The sequence below is a fragment of the Biomphalaria glabrata genome, chromosome 3 (genome assembly GCF_947242115.1).
Source record: "Biomphalaria glabrata chromosome 3, xgBioGlab47.1, whole genome shotgun sequence".
Lineage (NCBI taxonomy): Eukaryota > Metazoa > Mollusca > Gastropoda > Planorbidae > Biomphalaria > Biomphalaria glabrata.
The window spans coordinates 18,540,145-18,557,778 of record NC_074713.1 but is presented as its reverse complement, the minus strand read 5'-3'; the positions used below and the strand labels follow the sequence as shown (position 1 = coordinate 18,557,778).

At 32.8% G+C, this 17,634-nt stretch overlaps 1 protein-coding gene across 4 annotated transcripts; it reads right to left on the bottom strand.

Moving 5' to 3' along the window:
- Nucleotides 1–605: 605 nt before the first annotated feature.
- LOC106057087 (leucine-rich repeat-containing protein 40-like) lies at nt 606–14,329 on the bottom strand. Of its 4 annotated transcripts, none has more exons than XM_056023843.1 (13): nt 14,267–14,327; nt 11,776–12,090; nt 9,992–10,215; nt 9,610–9,656; nt 9,310–9,471; nt 7,621–7,786; nt 6,814–6,883; nt 6,365–6,476; nt 5,010–5,064; nt 4,339–4,502; nt 3,763–3,887; nt 2,774–2,941; nt 606–1,712 (listed from the first exon to the last, which is right to left on the bottom strand). In XM_056023843.1, exons 2-13 carry the CDS (start codon nt 11,885–11,887, stop codon nt 1,504–1,506), a joined length of 1,614 nt encoding a protein of 537 aa, XP_055879818.1. In that variant the 5' UTR covers nt 11,888–12,090; nt 14,267–14,327; the 3' UTR covers nt 606–1,503. The 4 variants fall into 4 exon arrangements, with proteins under 4 accessions (XP_055879818.1, XP_055879820.1, XP_055879819.1 ...); XM_056023845.1 differs by having other exon boundaries at nt 14,301–14,315; XM_056023844.1 differs by lacking the exon at nt 14,267–14,327 and adding an exon at nt 12,480–13,302.
- Between the last annotated feature and the right edge of the window lie 3,305 nt (nt 14,330–17,634).

The following is a 17,634-nucleotide window of genomic DNA, read 5'->3' as shown; positions in this document are numbered from 1 at the left end:
TACAGACAGTAAATGATGAAAAAAATCAAGAATAATAAGCTTAGTCATTTTGAATACAACTTGCATTACTTGACAGATCTTGTACGTTTTGTTCAATCTCATTAATTTATACGAATCTCATGAAGTTTCACTAGGAAAAAGCTTAAGACTAAATAAACTCTACAGTTTGTGTAAATGTTTGATCATAGTAATAAGACTTTTCTTAGATAGTAGAAAGGCTTTTCTTAGAGTCCAAAGATGATTGAGGAGTATGGTATTTCACCTAGCTACACAGTCCCAACTGCAATCTACATATTTGCCACATCCGCAGACATAAACATAGCCTGGCGGTGGTAGATTGATATTCTCTTATCATAAGCTATCATATATACATTGATTATTTCAGTACTCACCTAAGACTATCATTAGATTTCCTCAAACACCAGCAATCAATGTTAAATAAATATATGCACTGATATTCAATAAATAAAACTAGTCTGTTTAACATGTACAGGTTATTTATTTTGTCCTTTTTTTTTTTGGATATGTCGGATTAATTTTGTCTTATGCCTATTAGTATACTGAATTTATTCTATCCTAAGACTAATGGTATACTGAATTATAAAAGTAGAATGAAAGACAGACTGTTTTATTTATAATTTTCAAAACTGATACAATTCAGGAATTTAGGATTGTCTACAAACACTATGGATGAAACATAACAATATCAGTTGTTTCAGTTGAATAAAAGGATACTAATTAATCTATTTTAAAGCTGGCCCTGATTGCACTAAAACAACAAGAAAATAATATTGCATTGCTTCAACAACATAATATATGCATGGATAATGCTGTGATTTACTTTGTAAAGCTTCTCATAACTTCCAACTTTTCCTGACTTTAAGCATTAATACTGATGAACCAGAGAATCTGCTGCTTTGAAACAAACTCTCTTCTATTAAGTTTTCAAAACAAATTTTTGTTTGGAGCTGGAAAGGGAGGGGAGAAAAAAGAGACAAGGAAGAAGGTGAAAGAAGTTTCTATTGATGAGAGGAGCTTGGGATTTTTTTTAGGCCTTTTGATTTTTGTAACATGAGAAACAAAATTTGGCCTTGTATTTCAGTTGTTACATTAAAAATATATTTTAATTGCAAAACAAACTGCATTACTTTTAGAACTTTAGGATTAAGGGTTATGTCTGGTCAAGCAGTAAGCATGCTAGACTTTTTTTTTTTCGGTCAACTCGATGGTCCCGGGTTCATACCCCACCAGCTGCTCTCCCCAGTCATCCTGCGGGAGGTTTAGATTATCTTCAACTCTGAGGGAACATCCGAAACATGTAAAACATTTATCAAAACTCTGACGAGCTCTTTAAAACAAAATGTCAATGTTCAACAATTATTCATATTTTTTTCCTTCATACTGATGTAGTTTTTTTTTCTCTTTTAAATGTGTTAACAACAGACAACAACAATAGCCAGTGACGACATCTTGAGTCCAATGCTGAGTGAGAGTGACAGATGTTTAGGTGAAGGTTGAGGCATCAATACAAATGTCCAAACTGTTCTCTACGACATGGCTCGGGCAGAATGTAAAGAGGAAAGGATACTCTTGAGACAGCACTGATTGAGGGTGTGGCCTGGGGTCAAAGTTTAAGAACTTGACAAGTTTAACACTATCAAGGTCCTGCTTCTTTCCACATTGATAGCATGTGCTCTGGTTGATTAGCTCATCTATAATAAAACAGTTGATCATTGTTATGGATATTAACTTGCTCTACAATACATCTAATGCATAAAATTATTATGAGCATCTTATTGTTTTGTTACTTATTAGATATCTAATTCTATTTAGTGCAACAGTTTCATGTCAAGATTTGTGATATAATGAACGGTTAATAGTAATTTAGTGTCTCTTTCGGCGGCGCGGTGGCTGAGCGTAAAACTCTTGGCTTCCAAACCAGGGGTCCCGGATTCGAGTCCTGGTGAAGACCAGGATTTTTAATTTCAGGATCTTTGGGCACCTCTAAGTCCACATAGCTCTAATGGAAACCTGATATTAGTTGGGGAAAAGTAAAGGCGGTTGGTTGTTGGGCTGGCCACATGACACCCTCGTTAACTGTAGGCCGAAGAAACAGATGACCTCTTTACAACATCTGCCCTTTAGACCACAAGGTCTGAAAGGGGAACTTTACTTTTTTTGTGTCACTTTTAGACAACAGACTAGTCTTCTAAGTAAATTGCACCCAACTCATTCTTGTTTTCATAGGCCATTAAGCCACAGGGATACTAAGGTTGTGTTGCCTCTATAGTTTTGTCATTCTCTTCTTCCAACAAGGCTGAGACTCATCACAAACTATTCAACAAACAATGTTAATAATAGACTTTTGCTTTGTTTTAGTATTTTAAGAGTTATCAAGAAAAAGTATCTTCTAAAAGAAAATGTGATCCCAGGGCAGGTTTCTACCTGAGCGTGTCTCTACTCTTTAGAAAAATGTATGAACTATGAAATGGTTTATTTTTTATTTAACTGTGCTCATAGCAAACTGATGGTATTGATTAGTTTAAACTGTGAAATAGATGGTATACGATGTATGGAATGTTCTGTTTGCTTATTCTTCAATATTATTTAAAACTAAAAACTAAAGTACCATTTCTGCACAGGAACAAACTTAAAATTGTATTTTTTGATCCTGCAAATAAATTCAATGTAAGATTAGTTGAATCTCACTCTCTGAACTAGTTAACATCTTAATCTTACTTTTGACATAACATAAATATCTAATATTACATACTTTGAACAGGCATAGGTAATTGGCCAGTGTCCAGGCCCCATTTTTCCACAGCTGACCTAGATAGCAGCCACAGGGATGGCACATGCCTCCTGCAGTTAAAGAGAACTTGTTCAACTGATGTCCACTGTAATGTTGGGTCAGTCTTTCTCAGAAAATTGTTGCCAAAAGCTGTTGGAGATTAAATTTTTAAAAATAAAGACAAACAATTTCACAAAGCCTTTACTATATTCACTGTAATTTGATGTTAAATTCTTTTTTTAAAAATGTCTCATCCATTAAATGATACACAAGTAGGTAAAGCTGTTTTTTTTTCTAGCCATATTCAAAAAGGGGTTAGAAGTAGATTTTAAATGAAATGTAATAAAAAAAATTAATGTTAACAAAACATTTTGAAAAATTAAAAGTATCTTAGAATAGAAATTATTTTCTTTGCAAGCCTGCATTAAATATCACAAAACATGCCCCCCTACCCAACCACCTGGAATCACCAAGGAGAGAGGAAAAAGGAATGGCAAAGAAATACAAGGCAATGAGATTTATATGCAGATGGCTAGAAGATGTGGGGTAGTTGGAGAGCCCTGGAGGTTGGTGACCTATGCCACAGACAGGACTAAAGACATATAGGAGACATGAGACTTCTCTAACATATGTTCTAATACATGTTTCTTTAGTGCAACCATTTCTGTATCAATATAGTTTGTATTCTTGTGCATATTTCATTTCTTGAGAAATCATTTATTTCAACAGAAATAGTATTGGAAATGTTAACTGCCACTGATGAATTTCTTTAAGCCCAAGGAAAGTATGTTATATATATATAAAGTTGATATGTTTCTGGGTTTACAGTTAACCAATCATGTGGCTTGACTAGCACCAAGATAATAGCCTATTTAAAAGTAACTCCCTGCACTGACGAGTCGTTAGGTAAATAGTCTTACTTTAATTAGTTACATTAGCCTCAAAGATCAATTGCATATGTCCCATCTTACTTTGTATAGAAAGTTGAGACTGCCTGAACAGCAAGGCAGCTGGTAAGTAGGTCAACCTGTTGCAGCTGATGTCCAGTTGCTCTAGCCTGTAGCAGTGCGAGACTTCACCAGGAATGTGGACCAACCTGAAAAATGTGACATTGGTCAAAACCCATCAACAAAAGTTACATTTGAATATAAAGAAATGACAATACAAAGAGTAAGTCTCTGTTAAACAAAACATACACACAAACACAAAATAAGTGACAGCTATTGTAATGTCTTCAAACAAAACAGGACCACATTGGGATGCGAGTGTTTCGGTTCTAGTAATCAGCTGATTCAATTAAGTGCATTCCACTGTATAATAGGATTTGCATTGTTACTTCAGGATTCAGACTGAATAAACAGCTTTTATTTTATTAACCAGTGGTCCAATAACTAGGATTTGACTGTATTTTTAAAAAAATGAATGTAATGTTGATGGTTTCAGCCAGAATTGAAGTCAGAAACCTTTATTAAGTAGTAAATAATTTGGGCCAAGTCAGGTAGGTGAACACATAATTTTCCCATTTTACAGGATCTATTGTGACAAACCTGTTGTTTGAGATGTAAAAACTTTTCAAGACTGTACATGAACTGATGGTTGAAGGTATAAGGTGAAGGTCACAATAGCTCAGATCCAGCTTCTGCAGCCCAATCAAATTTTTCACAGCGGCTGGTAGAGTGAGCAGTTGCTTGTTTCCACGGAAACACAAAGCCTGGAAATAAGGTTAGCAACAAGAATAACGATTGGTTTCAAATTTAATTACACCGCTTTTAAGCAAATTAATATTACAGTTTCCTTTAAGTATAATTTTACTGATATAAATGTAAAACCCTGGCAGAATTATATTTTATGTCTAGAACTGATAATGATAGGGCCTATTGCTATTCAAACTCCACTTATTTAAGCTGTCTAATTACAGAAACAAATTCTAAAAATACTGTCAAAATAAAAATGGGGGATTCATAATATTAAATGACATTGAATGTTTACTACCCACAACAGCAGTCATTTTACAAGACAAATTTTTTAAATGATGTTCCATACCAGTGTACAATGCATGTATTTTATTTACAAAGACTTCAAAAACACTGATGGACCTAACAACCTATAAGCCTGTGTTTGATCTCTTTTCACTTGGAGACTAAATTTGTATTTGTAAAGTGTTACTTTGACAAGTACATACAGAGTGAACAAGCAGCCTGAAGACAAAGTTTATTACCTTTAACCCAAGAAGATTGAAGACACCGTCACAGATTTCAGTGATATTATTATAGCTGGTAAAAAAAAAATATTTTTAAAATATATTCTATGTGAAAAAAAACAAAAACTTTAAAAAGAAAAAGATAGCTTCAATCAATTTCTGTGTTCAAAATAAAAGAGGACATTACAAATCATAGCCTTTCAAATATTGTTGGCCTTCTTAAGTCATAGAACGACTATGAATCAGCTCGTAGAACACTTTTTCATGTGACTGTGGATACCTACTCTCGAGAGGCAGTCTTGTCAACATATAACAAAGGTTAAGATGGTATTCGCTTTGGTGGTAGTGGAGCCAGTCATTTTTTGTTTGGCATATTTTCTTCTAGAGCTGACGCCAATCCTTTTTTGCAGGGCATAGTTTTCTTGATCACAATCTCTTTCCACATAGTCTTCCTAATAGTCAATATCAATGCCCACTGCTTTGAGATCCCAATAGATTACATCCACATATCGGAAGTGGGGACAACCAATTTTTCTTGAATCTGTCATGAGTTGTATGTAAAGGAAGACTTTCAGGATACAAATGTCCTCCTTGTGGCAGACATGACCAAGCCAGTGCAGGGGGTGCTGTCAGAGAATTGTTAAGATGCTGGGAAGACCTGTTAGAGCAAGTATCTCAGTGGTACACACTTTTTCTTGCCTTTTTCAGGATCTTTCTGAGGCAGCATAAAGTTAAAGGAATTTTATTTTCTTTATTGAAATTAATTTAATTTTTCTCTCTGACTAGACAATTATTATTTGCTCTAAAAAAAAAAAGCAAGTTTAATAATCTGAGCTCTTTATATCAAAAATAAATAAGAATTAGAAAATTAAAATTACAAATCCCAGCTTCAACCCTAACTGAAACTCCAGACACTTATAAAAGTAAAGTATCCCTTTCAGACCTTGCCATCTCCTCTAGGGCAGGTGTAAAGGAGTGGAGGCTGCACAAGTGAAAGAGGTAATTTTCTCTCTTGACTTGCATACGTAGTCCATGATTCACTCTCATACAGTAGTGAACTCAAAACACATGCCTTTCCCAAACTCTTGGTCTGAGTCTAGTGAAGGTTGAGACAACTGTCAATGTTTTTTTTTATATCTCCTCTTCTAGAGACAGTTCATATTGAATAGTGGATCCCAGGTCAAAGAATTTATGTACAGCTTTTAGCTTGTTTTCATCAATGAAGATGGAGGGTGGTTTTTTTTTTAAATTAACATTCTTGTTTTTTAAATTGCAACCTTGACCCAACAACTAAGTAATGTTTTTTGAATAAGACTAATTCAACAGTGGGCATTAAATTTAAAACAAAAAATAATTTTAATTGCTGTGCTCACCCTAAACTAAGGCTTTGTAAAGAATTCATTTTATCTATGTCATTAGGAATGTGGTCCAAATGATTATGGTCCAAATAAAGTCTATGTAGCTGGTGAAGCTCTAGCAAACAATCTGTGAAAAAGAAAAACGAATTTAGCAACAAAAAAATTTTTAATTAGACTTAAAACCTTTCATTTATTTCAATGTATGTTCATTAAACTAATTTAAGATACAAAGGCGTCTGAGGGAAAAAAGAGTTTGTAATCACATCTCAATTTTTGGGTGGTTTCTTTTACTTAAGATCATGGCCTAAATAATCACCAATGCCTTTTACATAGATGAAGCAATGTCACCAAAGTATTTTAAAAAGTATTGAAACATTTATCAACAAAATATTAGACTACTTTTTTTAATGCAGCTTTCCGATGTTTAGTTTTATAAATCAAGTCAGATATCAAGAAAATGTTACCTGGAAATTTTGAGATCTTGTTGTTTCTGAGATCAACAAAAGATAAGTTGTGTAATGCAGAAAAATAATCCTATAAAGAGAATAAAATAAATAAATAAATACAACTTTTGTATCCAACAATAACAAAAAGTAAACAGATCACATGATCATTAAAACAAAAAGTATCTGTTTAGTATGTTAATTTATAAGGTTAAAGTTTACTGACTAGACAATTATTGTTGCTCTAAAAAAAAAAAGCAATAATAATCTGAGCTCTTTATACAAAAAAAAATCAGAATTTGAGTTGTGTGAGTTCAAAGACTTTTAAAACCTAGAATTACCTATCTCTACTCTAATTGAAAATGCAGATACTTAGAAAAGAAAAGTATTCCTTTCAGACCTTGCGATCTCTAGGGCTGATGTAAAGGTAATCTGTTTGTATGTGCGATGGGCTAACGAGGGTGTCATGTGGCCAACACACTGACCAACCACTTTTACTTTCCCCAACTAATGTTAGATACTTATTGGAGTTGGGTAGACTCAGGAGCACTGTAAAAATTCCTGAATTCAAAACCCTAGTCTTCAATTAGACTAGATAAAACCTGGGATCCCTCAGTTCATAAGCCTAGCCCCTTTCCATGCAGCCACTATGCCTCCAGACCTTTATCACCAGGTGCTTATACTCTTAGCCACCAGGTCATATCATAAGAAAACAAATCATATTTTCATCTTTTCATCTTTTTAAGAAAATGTGACTAGCCTTTAGGAATGTTTTCATTTCCTATGTACATAATTAATCCTATTTCTACTATTAAAAAAATGTCTTACAGGAATGTATGAGAGTTGGTTGTAGGACAAGCTTATATTCACAAGGCCTCTCATTAAAGTTACATGTTCAGGTATTTCTGTTATACTGTTATGAGATGCATCCAGGCCACAAGCATTCATACAATGAAAACCAAATCGAGAAGGAAACTCTTTCAAGTCCATGTGACTGTTGAACAAAAAGAAATCTCTCAATTAAAAGGCAGAATTGAAAGTTAAAACATAACAAGTAGTAATGGATAAATACTTGATGAGAGAATCAAATGTTTACATTTTATTATTCATATATCAAGTATCACTTTTAATTATAATGTTTTATCTATTTACTATAAAAGTTTTCAAATCATGAAATTTCCAAGACATTCTAATTTCTAAACATGATCCTCCTCAATGTTATAAGTGCAGGAATATGACAAGAAGCCCCTCAATTCAAAAGCGAAAATCCAAGTTCAACTCACTTTGTACCCAAAGTTAGATCAGTTGAGGCAAGGGAAGGGTGGACCTGAGTCAGAACTGTCAAGGCAACGAAGGGGTGGGCCTGAGTCAAAACTGTCAAGGCAATGGAAGGGTGGGCCTGAGTCAGAACTGTCAAGGAAATGGAAGGGTGGGCCTGAGTCAGAACTGTCATGGCAAGGGAAGGGTGACCCTGAGTCAGAACTGTCAAGGCAAGGGAAGGGTGGCCCTGAGTCAGAACAGTCAAGGCAAGGGTAGGTTGGGCCTCCTCTGAGCATTAGCCATTCTCTTTGTTTCAAAGCCAGAAACTCTGGTCAGCCTTATGCTAATTTTTCCCAAGTTAGGGTTCAGAAATCAACTCTGATGGCACTATACGTACAAAATCTTTTCTTTACTGTTAAAGTGCAATTTAAAAAAAGGAAAAAAATCTTAAAGAAAAAAAGACTTTTAATCTGCCCATCTCTTGACTGAATTATATAAAAGTATTTACATGTAATCACACTGAGCACTTACAGGGTCAGACTCTGACTTTTTTTATAACTTTAATAAACAATTTAATTTGTTTTTAGCTATTCCTCCAAGAAAAAGTGACTAATTGGAAGTATTTATTTTGTAACTTTTTATATGAAGAATAACCTTGAAACTCAACAGATAAAGCTTTCAGCATTGGGGATCCTAGGTGGATTCAACAATGTTATTGATAGATTACAACTTCTTAAGCAATGTTTTAAAATTCCAATGTTGCATACTAAGCAACTAAATATAGTTTCTTCACATGTTTTTAAAACTTATTTCTAGCTTTGATTGTGGGTAGAAAGGCACAGCATGACCTACATAATGTAAAAAAGTATGGTAAAGTTCCCCTTTCAGACCTTGTGGTCTATAGGGCAGATGATGTAAAGATCATCTGTTTCTGTGGCCTACGGTTAACGAGGGTGTCATGTGGCCAGCACAATGAGCAACCGCCTTTACTTTTCCCCAACTAACGTCAGGTACCCATTAGAGCTGGGTGGACTCAGAGGCGCCCGAAGATCCCGAAATTAAAAATCCCAGTCTTCACCAGGATTCGAACCCCGGTCCCTGGTTCAGAAGCCAAGCGCTTTACCGCTCAGCCACCGCGCCTCCTACCTACATAATGTGCATGTGTCAAAAACCAGAAAAAAATTTTGTGGGGACCAATGTAAGTCATCACCAGCACTTGAGTCCTAAAAACAACAATTCGAAGGACAAATGACTCACCAAATGGAAATGATCTGATCACCAAAACAAGACTTTTCAAACCAAGGTGAGTAGGACTCAGGTTGTTTAATGTGACCTTCAACTTGGCATCCGCCACTACTCTCACAGCAGCTCTGACACAAGCCCTGCACACAATGCCTCTCCCACAAGCCTCCATCACACCTGCCGTCAAATATCAACACATAAGTTTTCTTTCATATTAAATCATTCTTATTAAATAATTTAAAATACCAGTTTCATCCAAAACAATCTTAAAGCAGGTGTAAAAACATATGCAGAAATAAATATTTCCAGACTTACTTTAAACATTTTGGAGAGTTATTTCTCTTGGTAGAGGATTTATTTTTCTGGAAAAAGAAATGTAAACATTAATACAAAATTATATACTTAAGCATAAGAAATAAATATGAAATATTTATACATGTAATTAATCACTAGCTAAAGAAATTTATTTTTGTGAAAATTCTGTTCAGAAACTATAATAAGTCATTAGCTAAAGACATTTTATGAAAATTCTGTTTGAAAACTAAAATGAGTAATTGTAAAATGAACATGCATTTTATTTATTACATATAGTTCATCTTACAATAAAATAAAAATTGTGAATAATAAAACATCTTTTCCATAACAAAAAAAAACACTTTTAAAAAAAATCAAAAGTCTTTTTTTGTTTCAGCCTTACTTGTTGTCTCTGTGTTGGATTATGAACTGGATAATTTTTTAGTTGACAATTCAGATATGTATAATTATATCTATCCATCAATTCCAAATGTAGATTTTCTGTAGCCTCATCTGTCTCTGAGTCATCCTGGTCTATAGATGAGGTGCGCAAAGTAACTTTGTTAAGTTCTTGCTTCTTTCTGAAGTTGTAGATGAATGTATAGATGTGCCTCACAGCACCAACAACTGAAAGAGATTTTTCCAAATTAGATTAAAAATGTATTTAAAAAAATACTTAAACAAGAAAAGTCCTACCAAAACACAATCAACATGGCAGCCATGTAAGGAACAGCTTTAGGATACAATGATGGAGCTGATTCTAAAGAAAAACAAAACAAAAACAACCAAAGCATTTTTGAATGTTATGTTTGAGTGTTTTATATATTATTGCTACTTTACTCTTAATTTTCTACTACAATGACAGCATTCACGGCAATAGAAACTCAAAATAAGGAGGCATTTAAGAAAGGAAAAAAAAATTTGATTAATGTACTGAAACCATAGCTACTAATCTTTCTTTCTATCATCTGTCCTTTGATTTTCATTGTAGGGATGCTGTCACAGTTCGTGTAACCAAATCCCTCCACTTTTCCCGGTCAGCAGCTGTTCTTAGCAGGATATCAAGAGAGAGGCTGGTCCATACTTTTCCATTGTCTGACCAGCTTTTTTTCTTTGGACAACTCTTTCTTTGTGCTCCTTCCACTGTACCTCAGGGTTAACTTTTGACAGTGAGTCATGTCTTACAATAGGACTGAATCAGCTTTCATCTCTTCATAACATTGAAGAGTTCCACTTTTTTGTCAGCCAGAGTGTTGACTAACAGAATAACTTAAAACACATCAGACCTCACAGCATGGTGTGGTAATGAATAGAACTCTGTGCTGAATGTGAAAAAGACACTGTACCATTGTCAGAGTTCATTGTTTGTAGGAATAGATTTATGCAATAAGGTATTTTATAATCTAGAACCAAAGAAGTTATGTTTAGAAAGAAAGTGAAAGCAACAGTTTTGGGGTAGAGATTAGAATAGAAAGTAAACAAAAGGAGGAGATAGTTCCCTAGAGTGAATAATAATACATTTTTTTAAAGAGAAACTTTTTTGAGCATTATTTATGTTAAGTGATCAAGCAAGCAGCTGTTTGAGATTGCATGTGTTTAGGATTATATTACAAAAAACAACTAAGGGGAGTGTTTATGAATTGTGTAATTGTGTTTAGCAATTGGTTGGTGGCTGTGCAGTATGAATGATGCAAGATAATCTGCACTGTCATCAGCTGTGTTAGGCATGCCAGACAAGTCCAGAATGCCAGAGGGTCAAGACCTGTTTTTGCAAGAGTTAGATTTTGTTTAACATATCATATTATATCATCTCTAAAGTTTACTACATTTATTTCATTTCATCTTAACTTAAATTTGTCTATATTGTAATACAAATTATATTTAGTTTTGTTTAAAAAAAAAAGTTTTATTTCAATTTTTATAAGTTAAAATATAATATGCCTACAGTGGATTAGTTGTCTACTAGCAGTTTGGTGCTATAAGGCAACAACCATCAACGACATTGAGATTACAAGTATTTGGGATAATATCACAGTAAATCCTGAGGGGGACTGGTCTAGACTGTGGTCAACAAGGCATGTGATATGAAAATTGATTGTATTACACTAAAGCATCTAAAACACTACTAGTTTAAAAAAAAAAAAAAGCCTAGGTCTATATTCCTATGGCCAGTATGATTGTTTTTACCTGATAATACTGATGAACTAGTTATAACTGTGAAAACAAAAATGTTGTGCAGGTTTCCTTCTGTCAGCATTTCTTTCACTGTCTTTGTAAGTTCATCCACCATCCAGTACATTTTGATTCTTTTATAAGTGATCTATGTCTAGGTCTAGACATTACATCTAGTTTACCTAGATCTAGAACTAGATATATAATATAGATCTAGACTCTAGATTAGTCTAGATCTACATGTATTCTCATTTTCATCTAGTAAACAGGTTAAGACCTGCGCCACAATTTTTATGCTTGAATTTTTTTTTAGCTCTGTAATGGTTAGTCCTGGGAAAAAAAAGAAAAAATCTTAAAACTCCTCATCCATTTTTCAATAAAAATAGTATATATATATTGTTTTGTTTTGCTACGCATAGTTACAATAAAATATGGTGTCAAAGAGGGTCAGGGAAATGAGATCCAGTGCTAACATTATGAACACCATTCCTGCTTTATAACTTAACGACCAATGTGCTAACAAACACTTCATAGTAACAAACGCTTCATAGTTATTATCTTTAATTTCTTTTTTTATTTCAATTTCCTTTTTACACCAACTCAAGACAGACATGTCAGTATTACTTTTCTCACTCTCAATGGCTTCCTTCGGATGCATGTATAATAGGTTGTATTTGAAGTATTTCTAAATACCTTGATAATTCTAGATGCATGAGTACCTTGTAAGATGCATTACATTTGCATCATGTAAGATGCATTACATTTGTAAGTCTGCATGCAATCCGATACAAAACAGTATACAATAACAAACCAGATCCAAGGCTCAATGACTAAGTTCACTCCAGATGAAAATATAACAATCTTTAATGCAGAATAAGCCACATTCAAGTCAGTCACTACAACAATGTTATCCCTTTGAGAGCATAGCAATTAACTGATCTAAAAGTCTACACTAATCTCTAACCCAAACGTCTACGTCGTCACTATAAAATGTGCGTTCACTGTCGGTCTATTATAGTGCGTAACTAAACTAACTAAATTAAGTGTCTAACACAGTGTTACGTTTCCCACTCTCAATAGCTTCCTTCTCTGTTTATAATGGACCACTAGGCCATTAGACAAAAGTTTTACCTAGACACTGCAGCCTATCTAGGTCTAGTTAACAAAAAAAAATGCTGCTTGTTTAGCCTGCTCACTTGACTTAGTGACTGTGCACTAAATTTGTTGCCTGATTGATCATAATTGTCTCTCCTGCTACATTGTTATTTTTTTATTTAATTTGGGCACCAAGGAGAGACAGAATAATAGAGAGCCTAGAGAGGGAGAGCAGGGTTGTGCCTATCACTGTGTTTGTTTGTTAATTGTATTAGTTATTTTTTCTTAAGTATCCTTCTATCACTTTTGATTGCCTTTGTCTTTTTAAAATGTGTAGTGCATTAGTGATAATTGGTAAATTTGTAAAATAGTGTAAAAAAATGTAGAACAGCCTCAAACGTCTAACAGTTCAATGTGAATGAAAATAACGCTCATTAATGTCATTGATAGTAATAAAATGAATATTAATGAACACCCCTTATTTACACAAAGGCTATGAAAATATGGGCTCATCTTAACAAATTTTGTGGAGTGTTTCACTGTTTGCTAATATCAGAAAATAGGGAGTCTTCGTTCTAATAGATCTAAACTGAATCTAGATCAATTTTCTATATTTATAGGCCTACTTATATTACGTTATATAGTGTCTGGTGTGAATGTACACTTTGGTTTCTTATAGTTATAATGTTTTTTGTTTGGTGTAATGCACAAATTGTAAGACAAATTTCCTTACGGATAATAAAGATTATTATTATTATTATTATATAAGTATATAATTAATAATTCATGTGGGCTGGATATTCACAGATTATCATGATAATTTATCTAATTAATAATATTATTATTATTAATATTGATAATGTCAATCAGTCAATGTCTTTTGTAATTAATAAATGCCTAGCCTAGAGAGTAGAGTAGATCAGATGGCCTACTCATATAACATAAACTAATAGTATGTATGTATTTTTATTATGACTATAGTCACTATAGTCACTATACTACTATACTATAGTCTATAGACTATAGTCACTAATAGTGTCACTATGACACTATATCACTATAGAGACTATACCGTATACTCGTCTATTACTCTATACTATACTTAGACTATACTAATACTGATGTCTATAAGTATAAGTATAATACTTAGACCTAATTATAATTAATACTATCGTAACTATGACTATGTGACTATGTCTATCTAGTATCTTTGAATTTATTTGAAGTTATCTTAAACTTAAATAATCTTACTATTACTATACTGTCTATACTCTATGATGTCTATCTAATCTTAGACTATCTATTATCTATAGTCTATAGACTATACTATAGTCACTATAGTATAGATCTATTCATCTAATAGTGAAAGTAGTTGATATAAATCTAGAATCTAGATGAGTAGATCTAATACTAATATAGATGTCTTGATTAAAGCTATCCTAGACCCTCTACTACTGCCACTACTCTTGTACTGTAACAAACTTGTTTATTTTGGTTTGACAAGAGCACGCCACAATTAAGAATATTTTAAAAGTCGCAAACAGTCTGTGGCGCAATCAATGTCGTAATTTTTCAGCTTATTTATTTATCAATGGACTCCGAAAGGGGAAAAGAAGTAAGCTTATATATATTACTACTAGATCTATTAGTTTTGTGTGGTCTGTCCGTTCGTCCCGTTTAGATCTCGTAAACTAGATAAGATATTAAAAATTACAATATTTTAGACCATTTAAAGTTCTGATGCAACGGCTACTTTGTTCTTGTCTGAACGTGAAAAAAACAATTTTTAAAATCAAGAATGCATGCATTTTTTTCATAAAAATACGCACCATTTTTACAACTATTTACTATTAATAGTAACAAACATGGGGGGGGGGGGCTATTAGTGACTCTCACTAGACCTGTACATGTTTTTAACACATTTATGCAAACGGCCGATTTAGATCATTTGTAAAAATACGTTGTTTTTTTTTTACAAATATATGTCTAAGTTATTTAAAATCTGTCATCATGCAACTAGGGCCTACTACATTCCAAAAATAAAAATTGTTAGTATTTTTTTCAAAGAGAAAAAATCTATTTCATATGCATATTAGAGGAATGTAATGTCAAACAACAATTAATAAGTAGTTTTTCATACTATCGCGTGAACCAAAGTACAATACCGTAAACACAAAACACTTAATTAAGGATTTTTAAATTTTTTTTTTTTTCAAGAAATGTGTTTTGCTTTTGTTTTTTTTTAATGAGGCTTTGAATAAGAGATGGAACCTATACAAAACAATTAGATCAATAAGATAATCATTACATGAAATCAGTTAAGCCAGGTTCACATCTAACTTCACCTTCACTTTCACCTATCCCTTATTATAATATAGTCAGGGCTTAGTCTGCTGTACAGTTGGGGCACCACACAAGATCTGTAAACCCTTTTTCTCCATTCTGTTCTGTCATTAGCCAATGATAGAAATTCATTCTTATATTCTTTCTGAAAATATTGAAACCTGCCAGGGTGGACCACTTCGAGGGCCGATTTTGAGTTTGTGTTTCCACACAAACTGTCTATATAACCTTGTGTTTTTTTTTCTTTTAATACTTTGAAAAATTATTAAGGTAAAACTAGAGCTTTCTCAATGTTATAGTTCTAGATTCGTGTCCAGATTCCACCCAGGTTTTTACTTTTTGAGTCCACCCAGTTTTCACAAAGTTGAATAGAGGTATTGTAAAATAAATAAATTAAAAAAAATATTGGATTGAAATGCGGCAATGTACAAAAATGAATCAGGTTCTGTCTAAAAAGAAACAAAATTCATCGTTGTCCAATGAATACTGAGTGTTTCCTGGTGATGTGGCAGGTCCGCAGCAGTACTGCTCTTTGTCAGGTAACTAGCATCTTCTTAGGGATGTTTAGGGCCCTCAGCCCTGAGTGTGTTTCCAAGGTCAGTTGCCACTGTTCCCTCGGTGGATATAATTATTATTATTTATTATTTTAACTATTAAAGCCTTAGTCTGTTTCCTTTTAGAGACTGCTTTGACCTCGTTTAGGGGAATTCAAGTCATTTAAAATTTCAAATAACACACCACATTATTTCGGAAACCATACATGTGTGCACACCCATTTTACAGATCATTTTTACAGTGAACAGTGTAGCCAGTGTGCCTCACTTGGACTTTAAAGGGCTAAATCAAATAAATCAATTGATAGAATGAAATAGTTTGTTTTTGTTTTTATTCACCGGGCACATCCAGCCATATTCGATGATTGCGATTCGCTTATACACAAAATGTCAGTTTAAAATTTATCACATTTATGGTATGTGATGTTATCGCATGTCAAAATTGCCTTTCTGTAAAAGTCCATCTAAGTCTATGTTCTGGAACAGTTATTCTCGACCTATTTCGACCTTATCGCAAATTTTATTTTCCGATAATCGTGTTGCGTGCCATATGAATGAAAAGTTACAAAGATGAAATTGACCTGAAACTATTTTATTGGAAGCCCATAGATCTAATGCTTACATTAATTTATTGTTTATTTAACATTTTTTTAAAAATGCATCTGAAAAATGTCTTTAAAACTGAATTTCCCATAATCATGTCGCGGGCCATATGAATGAAAAGTTACAAAGATGAAATTGACCTGAAACTATTTTATTAGAAGCCCATGGATCTAATACTTACATTAATTAATTGTATATTTCTCTTTTTTTTTTTTAAACACGCCAGAAAATGACTTTATTTCTCTAATTAAAAAAAATGAACAACTTTGTAGCTAGCTATACCACCGACTCATTTTTTTTGGTAAATACTCCCATCGATCCTCCAACTTCTAGGTGTAGTTTTGCTTTTTTTTTCGCTGTTTAAATCAAGAAAGTCGTCCTTTTTGTAGCACAATGCCCTTTATATGTTCATTTTTCTTTGAAAAGTATTTGTTTGATCATAGTATTACACAAGACTAGCTGTTAAAAGCATTATTTAAGATACAGAAGTAATAAAATTAAAAAGAAAGCTAGATTAACATATTGAAGTAATAATTCTGCCTTTCTCATCATTTTAAGCTAAGAATATATATTTATTTAGAAAAAACAATTATTTTTTAGGTTATCGTAGTTCAGATTCTCGCTTTTTTACACACTAAAAAAAAAGGAAAGAAAAACGGTTTATTTAACAAAAATTCGCCCATGAGACTTTGAACCATGTACCTTTGGCACCGAAATCCAACAATCAACGTACATGCCAAGGTATCGATGCAAATATCACAAATTGAGATTATATAAACATACTTTGAATTAAATTTTGTTTTTCAAAGAAACCTACACATTTTTCTATAGTATATTACAAAATATTCATTGAATATTTTTTCAAAATGCAGAAATTTATAAAAATTAAAACATTAGATTTGATTTAAAACAATTTAGTAAAAGAAAAGATAATGTTTTATGAAGTTGACATTTCAAATAGAAAAACTAGTAATTTTTATATAAATTAAAAATAGATGACACCTTTTTCCAACAGTTATCAGCCTTTGACGATGACCTTTCGGTAGATTATAAATATTTTCGTAGTACAATGATATAGAGAACTCTATGGACATTTTAAATAGCAAAATTTTGCATATTTCGTCCAAAAAAAATTGTTATTTAAAGTAAGTAGAAAAATTATCATAACATATATCATTTCCGTTTTAGCATTGTATTTTATAAAAATTTTGAGAAACAAATGATATATTATTTATTATTTAAAACATAATAATAAAATGTTTAAACTTGTACTTTTTTA